Source organism: Bos indicus x Bos taurus, chromosome 24 (genome assembly GCF_003369695.1).
Source record: "Bos indicus x Bos taurus breed Angus x Brahman F1 hybrid chromosome 24, Bos_hybrid_MaternalHap_v2.0, whole genome shotgun sequence".
NCBI classification, from domain to species: domain Eukaryota; kingdom Metazoa; phylum Chordata; class Mammalia; order Artiodactyla; family Bovidae; genus Bos; species Bos indicus x Bos taurus.
Genome location: NC_040099.1, coordinates 61,755,316 through 61,770,808, shown reverse-complemented (window position 1 = coordinate 61,770,808; position 15,493 = coordinate 61,755,316). Strand labels below are relative to the sequence as shown.

General features: G+C 46.3%; 1 protein-coding gene across 1 annotated transcript in view; it reads left to right on the top strand.

The window, feature by feature from the left end:
* Positions 1-14,661, top strand: part of KDSR (3-ketodihydrosphingosine reductase) — a 41,350-nt gene extending 26,689 nt beyond the window's left edge. Inside the window, exons 8-10 of the mRNA XM_027525502.1 lie at positions 2,853-2,936; positions 6,625-6,726; positions 10,522-14,661. Coding sequence (XP_027381303.1) covers positions 2,853-2,936; positions 6,625-6,726; positions 10,522-10,641 — 306 coding nt within the window. The 3' untranslated portion in view covers positions 10,642-14,661. The remainder of the gene's footprint in view (positions 1-2,852; positions 2,937-6,624; positions 6,727-10,521) is intronic.
* The last annotated feature ends 832 nt before the right edge of the window (positions 14,662-15,493 follow it).

Sequence of the window (15,493 nt, the reverse complement as noted above, 5' to 3'; positions counted from 1 at the left end):
CCTGTTTTCTGTCTTTCCGCCTTTCAGCTTGCAGGCATTTTCGTCAGAAAATTGAGCTTCTTTCAACTTACGTGCTTGCAAGAGGCCTCAGAACTTTCTGGAACTTTGATTTGAAATCTTGGGGGCTATAGCCCTATTTTCTTTGTTACTTTTTGGCAATGCCACACAGTTTGTGGGAATCTTAGTTCCCAAACTAGGGATTGAACCCAGGCCCCCGCCGTGGAAGCGTTGAGTCCTACCCACTGGACCAGGAGGAAAGTCCTGGTTTGACCCTGTTTTCAAAGGCCGTTATTGCTAAGTCTTCAGGCTTGACGTAATGAATACAGCGCTTTCTTTCTGATGGAGAGTGTAGCTTGTAGTTTTAACTAACAAGTTAATAGTCTTCGGCTTCCCTGGTGACACCAGTGGTAAGAACTGGCCTGCCGATGCAGGAGACCTAAGAGACACGGGTTCGATCCCTGGGTGGGGGAGAATTCCACGGACAGAGGAGCCTGGCGGGCTACAGTCCACAGGGTCACCAAGAGTCCGACATGACTTACTGACTTAGCATGACACATAATACTCTTTACTGATAATATTTTCTCCTCTGGACTTAATTTCATTTAAGGACTTGAAGTGGTTGCTAATCCATTGTCTCTGCCTGGAGGTCTAATGGGCGCCTCAGATGTAACATTTCAAAACGGCACTTTAATTCCCTCTCGTTCCTGCTTAGGATTTTCCATCTCATTTCTGGTGCCCACCATTCCCACAGCTGCTCAGGCTGGAAACCCTGAAGCCAGCCTCGATGCCTCCTCTCACACCACCCTGGGCTCTGCTCTCAGGACCTATCCCCAGTCTGACTTTTTTTTTAAACTGCAGATGTCACTACCATCCCAGCAGTGTGAGTCACCGATATTTTCTCCTGAACTGTTGTAAAGGTCTTCAACTTGGCCCGCCTGCTCCTGGCTCTTGCCCCGCTGGAGTCTTTTTCGTGGCATAGCTGGTGATCCTTGTAAAGGACAGGTCAGCTCTTGTCACTCCCCTGTGCAAACCCCTCTTGTGAGTAAAAAGCCAAAAAGCAAAACTTAAAAAAAAAAACAATCCAAAACCACAAAAGATCAAAAACTCTTGTGCAGCATGGTCTAAAATGTTCTGGAGTGGTGGAAATGATCTGTGTCCGCAGCTCTATAATGCAGTCACATCGTGGCTGTTAAACACTTGCCATGCAGCCAGTGGGACCGAGACACGGAAGGTCTCACTTTATTTAATTTGAAGTTAGAATTAAATGCCGTATGTTGGTGTTGATGGCACTCTGCGTGTGCGGCTCCCCGGGCTCCCAGCATGCTGGGAGAAGAAGCCAGGGGCCTTGAGCCGTTTGGGGCCCCGTCTAGGCCTCGGCCACCCGCCCTCCGCGATTTCTCCTCTTCCAGGCCTCCCGCGCCGGGGCTCCGTCCGCCCCCTGCGCCTGCCGGCCGACCCCACGTGTGGGCTGCACTCTGGCCACCCTCTCTCTGGGTGTCCGAGTGGATCTTCCTCCTGTGCTTCTTTTCATCTCCGTGTGGCTGTCATCCTGGAGAGGACTCCCCTGACGTGCTGTGTCTTAGCGTCCCTCCCGCGGGACGCTCACCATCCTCCGCCCTGGCCTTATTCTCCGCTGTGTTTTCCCGCCTCTGGACTTAAACAGTAATACAGTGACTGTCAGTCATCCCGAGCCGAAAGCAGGCTCTGTGCTTTGCTCGTGTGAACCTGCCTTGACACGTAGTAGGCACTCTCTGAGCAAGCAAAGTGGGGAAGAAGGGATCAGTCCGAACTTCCCCTCTGGAACTTGTCGTTTCTGGTCTTCTTCTCTGTTGTAGTGATTCTCACTAAGTGTGAATCTGCACCTCATCAAAACTGGCACTGACGCCCCATGGCTGTATGTTTTCAGAAAGATGTGTATGGTTTAGAAGCCTTTCCCCCTATTCATTTCTTTTTGACTCTGCTTCCTAAAATGACTACTATTTCAAAGAAATAAAGTTAACGTGAATGCCCTGTTTTAAAATAAGGGGCATCTGCTAGGCAGATTTGCAACATTTGATAAGTGGGCTTCTAGGTAGAGGCCAGAGCTGACAACGGGTGGTGCTTTCCCCGTGAAGGTTTGATTTTGATGTTCAATTGCTTTTTCTTTTTCCTTGGCTAAGATGTTGGGCTGATTCTGTGGGCAGATGAGCTGCAGCCTTGCTCCGTGAGCCCTGTAGAGGGCGCACAGAGCCTTTACCTCTGCCGGGGCCTGGCCACACGCGGTCGTGCTGGCCTGGGGACGCGGGAGAGTGGCGGCACCTTCCAAAGGGCTTTTCTCTTAATTCAGGTTCATCAAGAAACACTTGGCTTTTATGAGCTCTCCGCTTTTCTATCTTAAGGAAATATGTTCTGGTTTTTATTTTATTTTTTCAAGCCCACATGGTAAATAAAATTAATCGTTTCATACCATTTAAGGCTTAAGTTTTGAAACTTCTAACTGAAACTCCCTTCTGAAGAATTTTTGAGCACATGGGTTGCATGTTGCTCCAAAGATTTAAAAATAAAAAAGACAAAGCAGGGTCTTTTTTTTTTTTTTTCATATTTTAAACGAAGCTCTGATGGTTCTCACTGGAATTAGGACTCTTGTCCCACAGAGTAACTGGGGCACTGAGGGGCTGAATTGTACACAGTAACCAGGTAGAAACTGATCTGGAATCCAGATGGACTTAGTTCTAAAAATAGGAATCCGTTCAAAGGTAGAAAACTAGAATTATGTATAAATTAGGGGAGGAGGACTGTCAAAATTATTTACTTTTTAATGTAGTGGGTAGTAATGGTATTGATAATGTCTATTTTTTTTTTCACCTTTTTAGCCTTTAGAGACACGTCTTATTTCAGAGACCACATCTGTCTGCAAACCAGAACAAGTGGCCAAACAAATTGTTAAAGACGCTGTAGTAAGTAAAACCCTTGTTCCCTTGTGAATGGTTACAGTGCTGTATTTCCAAAAAGGTATTTGTCCCAGGGTTTTTTTTCAAAATGTAAAATTACTAGCATGTGTGTATGTGTGTACGTTAAATTCATCATATCTAATATCATAGACTGTTCTTTTCTTCCCTGGTTAATTCCATGTTAATAAGTTCTGGGAACTCGTTATATCTCTTTTTGTTTTTGAATTTTACTTTTGGTTGCACTGGGTCTCAGTTGGTGCGTGCGGGCTTTCCCTGGTAGTGGCAAGCGGAGGCTCCTCTTCCTCGTGCTGCAGAGGCGTCTCACTGCGGCGGCTTCTCTGCTGAGGAGCGTGGATGCTCCAGGCGCCCTGGCTTCTGTCGCTGTGGCTCCCGGCTCTGGAGTCTGGGCTCAGCAGTTGTTGGCACACCGGCTTAGTTGCTCTGCAGCATGTGGGATCGTCCCGGACCAGAGATCGAAGCTGTGGCCCTTGCACTGGCAGGCGGGTTCTTACCAGACCACCAGGGAAGTCGCATGGTTGTGTCTCTTAATCTCAGGAGCAGGTTGAGCAGGCTGAGAGCCTTAGTTCTTTGAAAGGAAACCGAGATTTGCCTGTGATGCGTAAGCGGTTATAGACTGTGTCTGGCGTGTTGTCATCTTCCTCCTCTGCCACAGTATTTTCAGTTCTAGATATTTTTTTAGGTGTCTTACTGCCGCACTGGTTTAAGGATTTTCCTTTCCCTTTCCTGCTTCCTGGTATAATTTCCCCAAATGTTTACTAACAAGAAAGTGCTGCCCGCCCCCTCGGCCATCGTCCCAGTGGCCCTCCACTTTCCGGAGTTTATTCAGAGTCCAGAACGGTCTTTCTCGAAACCAGGTACTGTTCTGTAGGACGACGTGTGGGCCACAAGCTTTTTGGCAGCGTTCCTGTTAACCCACATGCAGAAAAATACACATGTCCAGGGGACATATAAACATACGTGTAATCCTTAGGCCCACATTGGATTTAGGAAACTTGGGGATGATCCGAATGAGAAGTGTCGGCTGGCTGGACCTTGGCCTTGAAGGAACACCCGTTGCATGTTCAGGCCGAACCCAGCAGAATACAGGAAGCCTTGAAGGCTATTAAAACATCTGCGGACGTGGGAAGGACTTTGCCCTGATTGTGTTCAAAGGCGTAGGAAGATGGCACCAGTGGATTGGGTGGACTTTGTTTTTCCTGCTTATCTCAAGTCAAAGCAAACACACTCCATGTTTTTAATGATTCGAAGCAGCTCTTTGTATTTTGGCAGGATTCCTTTAATCTGGAGGTTCTCACGCTTCTTTCATCTCTTGAGCACTTTCCACCCTAAGCTTGTCCACAGCCCCAGAGAACTGTTGGTTCCATGGCTTATCCTTATCAATCTTTGCTACATCAGAAAGTGAAACTATATCATTTAAAAAGGATTTATTCATTTAAAATGACAATGATAAATTCAGTGTATTTTACTGTAACATTTTTATAACAAAAAGTATTTTTCAAAACAAAACTTAGGGGGAAGGGGGGCATTGTTTCTCGTCCCCCAGCCTCTTTAGTGTCTGCTGACTGAGAGCAGCTGCCCCGTAGCTGCTCCCGCATGCCGTGTCGAGTCATTCTGCATGAAGGGTGCGAAGCGAGGCTGGCCGTGCAAAGACTGGAAAAGGAAGGGAGACTCTGTGGGCTTTTCAGATCATTGTGGACATTCCTCTTTTTTTAATATAAAAACCTAAACTAGATGAATCGTGGTTTCTTAAAGGTTAGTCGCAATGTGAAATTGGAAATTCTAGCAGTGAACTCCGGAGAAGGCGATGGCACCCCACTTCAGTCCTCTTGCCTGGAGAATCCCAGGGACAGGGGAGCCTGGTGGGCTGCCGTCTGTGGGGTCGCACGGAGTCGGACGCGACTGAAGCGACTTAGCAGCAGCAGCAGCAGTGAACTCTTTGTTCTCTGTTCTGTGACAGCCCATCAGTCTGCCTTGCACTGTTTTGTACCCATTCATGATTTTGTAACTTGATGTATTCATCCTTGGGAAAATATGAATTCCCTGAGTTACCCCCAAAAATCGCATTCATTCATATCACTGCTGATCTTACGGTAGAAGTCTTTCTGTAACTGAGAAGGTGACAGCCTCAAAATGGCAGACACACGTTCTTCCCAATTCTGGCTCAGATTTGCACACGGACTACAAAAGCTGCCCGCTTTTCTTGAAGCGACAGTCGTTCCATGCATTTCCTGCTAGGAATCTTCCATCCCCCCGTCTGAATGACCACAGATGGTCAGGCCTGGTTCTTGCTGTGGACACGGTCCGCGGAAGCAGCGGGACCCTGCCTGACCCGTGCAGTGGGAGCAGGGCTCGCCCGCGAGGCGTCCGTGCCCTCCCGCCGGCGCAGAGCGCGAGGGGGCGCCCGTGTGAGGCTCTTCGTCGTGCAGAACAGTAGGAAGACGCGTCCCGAGTGTCGAGCCGCTTCCTGTGCTGTGCAGTGGGCCCCCGTTGGTGGTCTGTTGACTCACCGTAGGGTGCGCACGTCAGTCCTGACGTCCCGGTAGGTCCCACGCCTCCTTTCTCCCGCGGTTGTCTATAGTTTGTTCCCTACCCCTGTCTCTATTTCTGCTTTGTAAATACGTTCATCTGTACCATGTCTCTAGATTCCACATGTATGTGTTAATATGCGATACTTGTTTTTCTCTTTCTGGCTGAGTTTTCTGTGGGGACCTAAATGGGAAGGAGACCCAGTGGCGGAGGGGGTGTGCATGCGCGTGACTGAGCCGCTGGCTGCACAGCAGTTGTCGTCGTGAAGCAACTATTAATCAGTTCAGTTCAGTTCAGTAGCTCAGTCGTGTCCGACAGACTCAGGTCCATTGAGTCGGTGATGCCATCCACCATCTCATCCTCTGTCGTCCCCTTCTCCTCCTGCCCCCAATCCCTCCCAGCATCAGAGTCTTTTCCAATGAGTCAACTCTTTGCATAAGGTGGCCAAAGTACTGGAGTTTCAGCTTTAGCATCATTCCTTCCAAAGAAATCCCAGGGCTGATCTCCTTCAGAATGGACTGGTTGGCTCTCCTTGCAGTCCAAGGGACTCTCGAGAGTCTCCTCCAACACCACAGTTCAGAAGCGTCGATTCCTCGGCGCTCAGCCTTCTTCACAGTGCATTACTCCAATTAAAAAAAAAATCAGAAAAAAGATGTCCTCCAGGGTCGAGATTGAACAAAACGATTCATTTTACTGCTTAACAAGTGCAGTTTTAAGCAAAACTGACCTTTAAAATTTTTATTGGAGATTGAACAATTTGTTTTCTTCCTGTGTTTACTGACCATTGTAAGTGTTGGGGACAGTGGGGAGGCGCCCCCACTGTGGTCCGTGCTAACCAGACAGCGGCATTTCCCATCAGTGCTCGTGCCACGGGTGAAAATAGGCAATTAGTGTCTCAGTGCTGGCATCACTGTGGTTTTGTCTTTGGGGAGGGTCTCCCGACACTCAGAGTCTGTGGCCCACATTTTGAGAAGCCTCCATCCAGCCACCCCAGCCTGCCACGGCCTCGTTCATCCCCGAGCTCACGTGTGTGCCCGTGACCGTTCCTCCCCCTGACGTGGACGGACACGGGTCATCCTTTCTGGTGTGCTGAGCTGATTGCTTTCCATGATGCTACCACTGCCTCTTTCCTTTCTTTCTGTTTCAGCAAGGAAATTTCAACAGTTCCATCGGTTCCGACGGGTACATGCTCTCATCGCTGACCTGTGGAATGGCTCCAGTAACGTCCATCATGGAAGGCCTCCAGCAGGTGAGCCGTGCCCGAGCCTCAGGACAGACGGACACCCAGACAGACAGCCGGGCCTTTCACTGAACCTCAGTGGGCAAAGGCTGAAGGGAGACATGGAAGCTTTACCTGAGGGTGTGAAGAGTTGTTCCTGAAGTATCAGCTTTTTTCTTCCTCTACCCGGGAGAAGTAAACAGGAAATATTTTAAAGTTGTTTAGTCACTAAGTCACAGCCCGCCAGGTCCCTTTGTCTGTGGGCTTCTCCATTAACACTAGAGTGGGTCGCCATGCCCTCCCCTAGGGGATCTTCCTGACCCAGGGATGGAACCCACGTCTCCTGGGTGGCAGGCGGATTCTTTACCGTCTGAGCCACCAGGGAAGCCAGGTTAAAGATGTAACGTGAGGAATTTAGACTGGGAAGAAGTCTTCCACGTGGGGCTGCAGGTGTAGAGAGAAAGCGTCTGCTCTGCTATTAGGGTGTTAATCTGGTTTTCCTCTGAGAATGCTTCCTCTTCTGGAATTGAAAAATGGAAATCTTTGTCTTCAGGGGGTGCGTGCATGATAAGTTGCTTCAATCATGTCCAACTCTTTGTCCCTATGGGCCGTAGCCAGCCAGGCTCCTCTGGGATTGTCTATGGGATGTCCATGGGATTCTCCACGCAGTAATACTCGAGTGGGTTGCCATTTCCTTCTCCAGGGAATCTTCCCCACCCAGGGTTCAAACATGGGTCTCTTAAGTCTCCTGCACTGGGAAGCAGGTTCTTTACCACTAGGGCCACCTGGGAATCCTGGGGAGTCTCTAGGGGTTAGAGGTGGTCTTGCCTGAAAGTCCCAGGATATCAGACCAGAAACTGTCCAGTGAGTCAGACCACAGAAGCTCAGGGAGGTAAGTCAAGGGTGCGATGCAGTCCCTGCACTCACGGCAATTACAGCTCATCCGGAAGAGACATAAAAATTAGCTGCTCCTTGATGAGCCTGCTGCCGTGTCCGCTGTTGGAGAATCAGAGGTAAGGCTGCAGCCTCTGGACGCCATGAGGCTTGCAGTCTGGTGGGAGAGACTGAGGAGACTGATGAGAGAGTGCAGCGCCGCGTGATGAGGGTTTTCACAGAGGGATCGCTCTGGAAAGACCGAGGCGGGTGATGGAGGGGAGATGGGGGCTGGGCAGCCCCTCGGGTGCGGTTTATGGCAGAGCGATGTAGCCTCATTCACCCTGGAAAGTCCCGGTGAGTCGGGTAGGGAGAGGCTTCCTTCTCGCTCTGCTTCTCCCAGGGGGAGACCCTCGGAAGCCCCGGGGCGTCCCGTGGTTGAGTCCACTGTCGCCCAGGGGCGTGCAGAGTCAACCCCTGCTCAGGGAACCGAGACCCCGCGTGCCTCGGGGTTTGGCCACCAACAACAAAAAGAGCAGTCACTAAATTTCTTTTAGGTGTTTATAGAGAATGTGAGTAGAACCCAGTGAATTCCCACAGACCTGCTCTCCACTCCCTCCGGATGTCTTGCAGGCTGGTGTGGCTGGCTCTCTGTTACAACTAATGAGCTAGTATAGATACATTATTACTACCCAAAGTCCACAGTTTGCCTTGGGATTTATTCATGGTGTCATCCATCCATCCTGTGAGTTCTGACGACTATAGAGTGACCCATATCCAGCATTAAAGTGTCCTACAGATAATTCACTGCCCTGAATAGTGCACTGTGCATGCTAAGTCACTTCAGTCGTGATCAACTCTTTTTGAACCTGTGGACTGTCACCTGCCAGGCTCCTCTGTCCATGGGATTATCCCAGCAAGGATGCTGGAGTGGGCTGCCATGCCCTCCTCCAGGGGATCCTCCTGACCCAGGGACTGAACCCACGTCTCTTACATCTTCTGCATTGGCAGGTGGGCTCTTTACCACTAGGGCCACTGGAAGCTCTGAATATTCCCTTGGGTCCACCTATTTCTGAAACCCTGGCAACCACTGAGGGTTTCACTGTCCTCCAGAGTTTGCCTTTTCCAGCTTCACTTTGGTTTTTATACTTTTCAAAATTATCCTTCTGCCTACTTGAGAGAATGAGGTCATTTTTGAGACTTGATATGAAAAACAGCACACCCTCATCCCATATCCCCCGTTCACCCTTCTCAGAAGCAGTCGGGCTCTGACCTTTACCTCCTTATCTCTGGAGCAGACACTTCCATGGAGGCTTTTAGCTGATTTCTTGGTTCTGGATCAGGTTGATATCCTGCTGAAGGGTGCACACGGAGCTCCCCTTTCTTATCTTTCTCTCCTTGCTCACACCTACCCCTCCCCCAACTCTTATTCTCCCTTTTTAGTGATACTGTGATTTTGGTTAGACTGCACTGAAGTAGCCATCATTAGGGCTCTTTCAATGCTGTTCACAGCTGAGCTGTGTAATACACACAACCCATTCTCCTTTCTCGTACAGTCTTTTTTATTCTTCCCTGAAATGAAAGGGTAGCTGGCCTTTTACTAGGTATTATTCATAATGATTGTGTTCATCTCCTCTTAGAAATATCAGGTACTGTGTCAGCTTCACCTTCTGGAAGGACTTCCTTGTGGAGCCTCCTGACCTGCCGTCAGGACTGGCTGCTGCCCCCGAGTCTGGCACTTGGGGGACCCCGGCCCCCCTTTGCAGTCACCCCAGGGACCCTCCACCTCTTCTCAGTGTCGGGCCCCCTGCTTCCTTGTGTCACCGGGCGTTGCCTTTCTCTGTTGATGCCCTTCTCTTTGGCTGTTTCCCTCTTCTAGTAGCTTCTTGAAAAACAGGTGATGCTTGGGAGGCAGTGTTTGTGGCGTTTCTGCATGGCTTGTGGGGTCTTGGTTCCCTGACCAGGGATCGAACCCAGGCCCTCAGCAGTGAAAGCACGGAGTCCTAACCACTGGAGGACCAGGGAATTCCTGGGAGGCAAATTTTTTGATGCTTTGTATCTTTGAAAATGTTTCTCTTTGTAGTTTCCTGCCTTTTAAAAGTTGCATTTACAGGTGATACAGTGAGAGTCCCTTACTGGAAAGGGCAAAAATTAATGGGTATGGTTAATTGCTTTCTTAACCCTGAGACAGTAATTGCTCTTTTTCAGTTGGTTGTCTGCCCAGGTCTGGAGCGAGCTGGTGGCAGCTTGCACTAGTCATTCTCAGTGCCTGGCATAGGGACTGCCTTTTACAATCAGTACATAAACCTTAAACCAAGAAGCCTCGATTGTAGTCTGGATATTGGAGATGCTTCTCTGAATCTTTCCTAGCTCAGAGAACCCTAAGGCTACTAAGAATCTCCATTTTGTTCTCCGTGTAGTTGCATATGTTTCAGTAACTGGACGACGATTTGTCGTCGCCTGTCTGCAGGCCCTGTGCTGTCCAGCGGCACAGAGCAGATGGCTGCTGCTGTCTCTGTTCCGCTGGTGCGTACAAAGCTCTCACTATATATCCTGATCTTGGAGCTGGTGCATACGAAGCTCTGACTATATACCCTGATCTTGGAGCACATCACAGAGCTCTGACTGTATACCCTGATCCTTGGTGCAGATCGCAGAGCTTTCACTATATACCCTGATCCTTGGAGCAGATCACAGAGTCTCACTATATACCCTGATCCTTGGAGCAGATCACAGAGTCTCACTATATACCCTGATCCTTGGAGCAGATCACAGAGTCTCACTATATACCCTGATCCTTGGAGCAGATCACAGGGCTCTCACTATATACCCTGATCCTTGGAGCAGATCGGAGATACGTCTTAGGGACTGTGTATCAGAGCCGTATCTGAAAGCCCCTGGATGGGAGGGTGTGCGTCCCGCCCTGTGAGCTCACAGGCCTCTGTCTCGCAGGTGGTCACCATGGGCCTCTTCCGCACGATCGCACTGTTTTACCTTGGAAGTTTCGACAGTATCGTTCGTCGCTGCATGATGCAGAAGGCGAAATTGGAAACTGTAGACAAAACTGCCTAATTCTTACCCCTTGGAAAAAGACTGTCTGAATAATTTACCAGCTTGCTGCTAAGTGGGACACAGTTTTGGGCTTGCAGACATTTATGTCTTGCTTTCTAATCTGTGAGATTGGACCAGTGATCTTCAGAAACCTGGCTGCAAGCAAGGGGATCGCCGTTCAACTCCAGACTATTATTAATACTATGCAAATACGGAGGAGACCACTTGATTCTCCGAGGTGGAGAGGTGATGGTCAGGGAACTCACAGCATGTGAGCAGGATTCCGGAATGATCATTGAAATGTTTCTTCTGTTTTTTTTCCCGTTAGAAATCATGTCCAGAAATGGGCTTCTGGGACCTTTTCTTTTTTTCTCTTTTTTAACTTAGTGTGTTTTATTCCAGATGCATTTTACACATTGCCGTGGGGTATGAATGCATAATAATGTCCATGACTCACTCTGATGCTGGTGGTCACTTGTGATTTCTTTCTCTTTGATCCCATAAAACTACGTGGGGGATGGGAGAGGACCATACCGAGGAACGAAGGAGATAAATATATTCCAGTAGGAAAAACAATGGTTTTTTGTCTTCTTTAGACTTGAATGCTTAGGGCATGTCTCATTTTTCATTCATGGAGAAAGGGAGCCTCCTAAAATATTTTCTGAAGAGAAGTAAAACCTTAGAAGCTTAAAAGTTTACAATTTCTTCAGTAGCCATAATGACCTGAAGCTCACCCATTCCATTGTAGTTTCTTATTCTTCCCATGTCTTCCTTTCCAATTTTGCTTAGACTGCTATAATATTTTTATAAAAAAAAAAGAAAAGAGAGACCAGTTTTTTCCCTTGACTTTAAAAATTAATTAATGAATTTATTAAAGCAAATGAAAAAGTTAGAAAGTATGACCTTTTTCTCCTCGTAGCATGTATGTAGCTTTTAAAAAAGACTGAAGGGGGACTTCGCCAGTGGTCTAGCGGTTAAGACTGCCCTTTCAATGCAGGGGCACAGGTTCGATCCCTGGTCGGGGAACTAAGATCCCACATGCCATGTGGCACAGCAAAAACAACGCTGACAGCATATTTCAGCTTGGGGTTTTTCCTGAGATGGGCCTGTGGGTTTTCCCCCTTTGCTGTGTCCGTGTGGTGCCTTACACTGATAAATGTTTGTGTTGAACCTTCCTTGCACTGCAGAGGTAGAGTCCATCTGGCCAAGGTGTATAATCATTTTAATATGCAGCTGAAGCAATACTTTTACGGACCCACCTCCTTATAAAATAAGTTAGAAAATGTACCCCCTTCCGTTTTCTGCCGGTGTTGGGGGGTGGGGGTGGGGGCTCCTGCGGAGGCGCCCTCGAGGCGGGCACTGGCAGCAGCCTCAGTTTACTCATTAAGAAAAAACTAGCACGACAGGGCTGCCCGGTGTTGAAGACGCTTGTTTCTGAAATGAAATGATCGCCCTATTCTTTCCATGACTCCACTGACCTTGAGAACATCTCCTACCGCGTGTTAAGCAAGCCTAGCCGTGGTCGCTGGCACAGCGCAGGCCTGGATGCGCTGTTGCTCCTGGGACGCGGCCCGCTGTCCACTGGCGGATCCGCGGCGAGGCCGGTGAGCCGCTCCGTCAGCGGATGCGCTCTGCAGACCTGAGACCCGAGGGCGGCGCCCTCGTTGTGCCGAGCCCCGCGCTCTCGCACACGCTGTGAGCTTATGCATCTCCACATTCCAGTTCCTTTTAGTGAGAAAAGACCACTGCTTTGGAAGAGAACAGCAGCTGTACAAGAGATTAAAGATCTGAACACTGACAAACCTTTTTTACTCTTGAGTTTTTGAACTCTTGACTTTCAAATGACTTAATTTTTACAAAGTAAGATGTTTAATGGCTTTAATCCACAGTGTCTTTTTAAAAGACATGAGAATAACACATGTTCAAACACTGACAGAGATAGAAGAAACTATTATTTAATATATAAGTTGCTTGGGATGACTTCATTGCAGTCTATCGGGGTGGGTTGAACCCATAAAGTTTTCATGAATCTCTCAGCCTTCAGGAGCCATCGTCTGCAAACTCCGTTGAGTCATATCGGGCAGCTTCTAAAAGGGAGTAATGACTATATTTTCCTCATTCCCAGAAAACAGATACAAAGTAAAAGCTGGGTGTTTCTCGATTTTATTCTTTTCTCATAAGTGTTTCTTGAATGTGGGTATCTTCTACTGATGGTCTATATTAAAGTCTAGTCCAAAAGGGTGCATTCTTAAATTAACTATTTTACAGTAGTTATTTCAATATACATTTCTCAAGGTATTCTCAGAGAGACTTCAGTCATTCCAGGTCACCTACTACCTGAACAAATCTAAGAGCCCCTGTTCCACAACAGGGAGATGGCCCCAACTGAGATGAAGCGCGAGCATGAGAGCAGATTCGTGGAAATTATAGCATCAGGGAATTATAGCACAAGATTCGTGGAAATAGAGCATCTGTCAGAGATGGCAGAGGTCTACAGTTTTGTAAACAAAAAGGTTTGAAAACTGAGGTGTTCCTTTTTTTCTTCCTACATTTGGTGCCATAAGGCACTTGATAGCAAAACCTGACTTGAGATTCCTGTAGTTTTTATTTATGTCACACCATGGGCTGATCACTTGTCTGAAGAAGTACCAACGGTTTTGATGACAGGGATTGCCCTAGACTCTGTGGAGATGTTTTTTTTATCATATCCAGCGTAGACCCCGTATTACCTTTTCAAAATGTTAAAGAAAAAAAATTTTTTTTGGATGGGTGATTGTAGACACTTAATGAGCATCACACAGTGACCTGGCTTCATCTAAATCGTGAAACTATTACAAGGCAAATTCTACTTTTTATCTTTTTTGGCTCAATTCTTATTAAACCCTTTATTACACTGATTTCTTTTTTGCTCGGAAAGAAGAGAAAGACTGAATCAGACTGCAGATTGTTAGGGAAACTATTGGCTTTTTTTTTTTTTAAGGATCACATTGATTCAACACTTTCTATTGTGCTCAGAAGTGGGTAAGTCTTACTTGTGACAGAAGAAGTTTAATCATAATTCTGTTGAAAGGTGGATTCTGTGTATGTGACCAACAATAGCTTATTATGTGAGTTTCAGGTCTGATGTGCCTGCCTGTACTAGGTTGGGTTGTACTATTTTATTATAATGTATTTGTGAGTATATTTATTTTAATGTTTAACGTTATTCAGCCATTGAAATTGCAAAGTATGCTCAAGGACCCTATGTCATTGAAAAAGGTATGAAAATTCTCATTTATTTTTGCCAAAACAAAGTCAAGAGTGTTGTTCTTTTCTATGTATTTAAAATTTAACTTTGACAGCTGAAAGGAGAAGAAATTAAGAATGCTGTTAGTGATGGCCCCTTTACATGAAATTGGATTTGTTTCATTATAAGTCTCTGTTTGGATCCAGTAAACCATTTATTTTTGATTCTTAGAAGTAAAAATTTGACAGACCATTTCTAATATTAAATGACAAAACCTTTTTCATAATAGTTGCTTTGATTCAAAGAATTGTATGTCTTTGTCTTTTCAGAAGAAGGTAGTCCCATAATAATTTTTTTAAAATGAATTGTATCAACATATTTAATTTTATTATATCATATTACAATTTAAATATGTCTTAACTTACTTGAGGACACTTAAGCTATTCATACTTTTTGACCTAAAATGTTTTGTATCTTTCTCATTTCCTTAACTTCTTAGTGACTCAGCGTTGAAAAATACCTACTAACCATAATCTTCCATATTCTGGACTAAATCTTGTTTAGTTCAGAGCAGTGATGGCAGGTTTGTTTTTTTGAAGAGGAGAGACTAGCTATTATATTTTACACTTGCTTGAGGTGACAACTCTAAAGGCATTTTTAAACTGATGAGTGCATATGGCTATTTTGATATATAATAGAACCTGTGTTTGCTACTTTAGAAGCTTTTGTGGCAGAATTGTAACCTAATTTTCATATCTTGTATTTCTGAATCATGACAAAAAATAAATGGGGAACATGCTTTACAGATTTGAAAACGTATTTCTTAGAAATGTGCATTTTTAAAGACACATTTAAGCAAAACACCAGTCTCTTTCGTGATATTATCCTAACCTTACATCTTAAACACTTGACAAGGCTTAATTTTTATCGTTTTTTAGGAAGTATTATTTTCACAGTAGATGTTTCGGCCCTTGTTTCAAATAATGTTCTGGATTTGTGTGACTCTAGTGTGGGATATATGAATAAAAGGAAGAAATATGGAATTTAAGAAAATTTCTTAGGTAATTATGTTTCATATACAAATTGATTTTCTATGCTTTAAGGCTTCATATTCCAACAAGGAAATATCTTCTAGACTCTGAAGGGCACAGAAGAGAGAGATGGGAAAGAACACGCCTTAATATTTCTCGATCCTTAAATAGAAAAATTGTGGTCACATTGACCAGAGATGCCTTGGATGGCTTGATTGGCAAATTGAACCTTTCTTTCAGTTTGAGCCACTTGTATACATAAATGGCATAGGATATGCCCTCTGTAGTTTTTATGTTTGGATGTTTAAAAGGGAAATCATTTCTTGACTTCTGTCCCACTCTTGATTTTATACACCCCATTCTCATTCGGCCTGTATTTATCGAATGCCTGTGAGGAGCTTGGTATCCAGGCACCGGCAGTGTAAACAGTACTGGTGTAAACAGTCTGCCCCACCCGTGGGGATCCCATTTCTGGTGTGTCCCCCGCTCACCTCTTCATCCCTCTGAAGGCTCTGACCAGTCTTCCTGGAGAAAGAGGAACTGCTCCCCATTCCTGTCTTCAGGCTTCTGACCCTTATGCCACCATCATTTGAATGCCAAGCTCTATTCTAGGCTG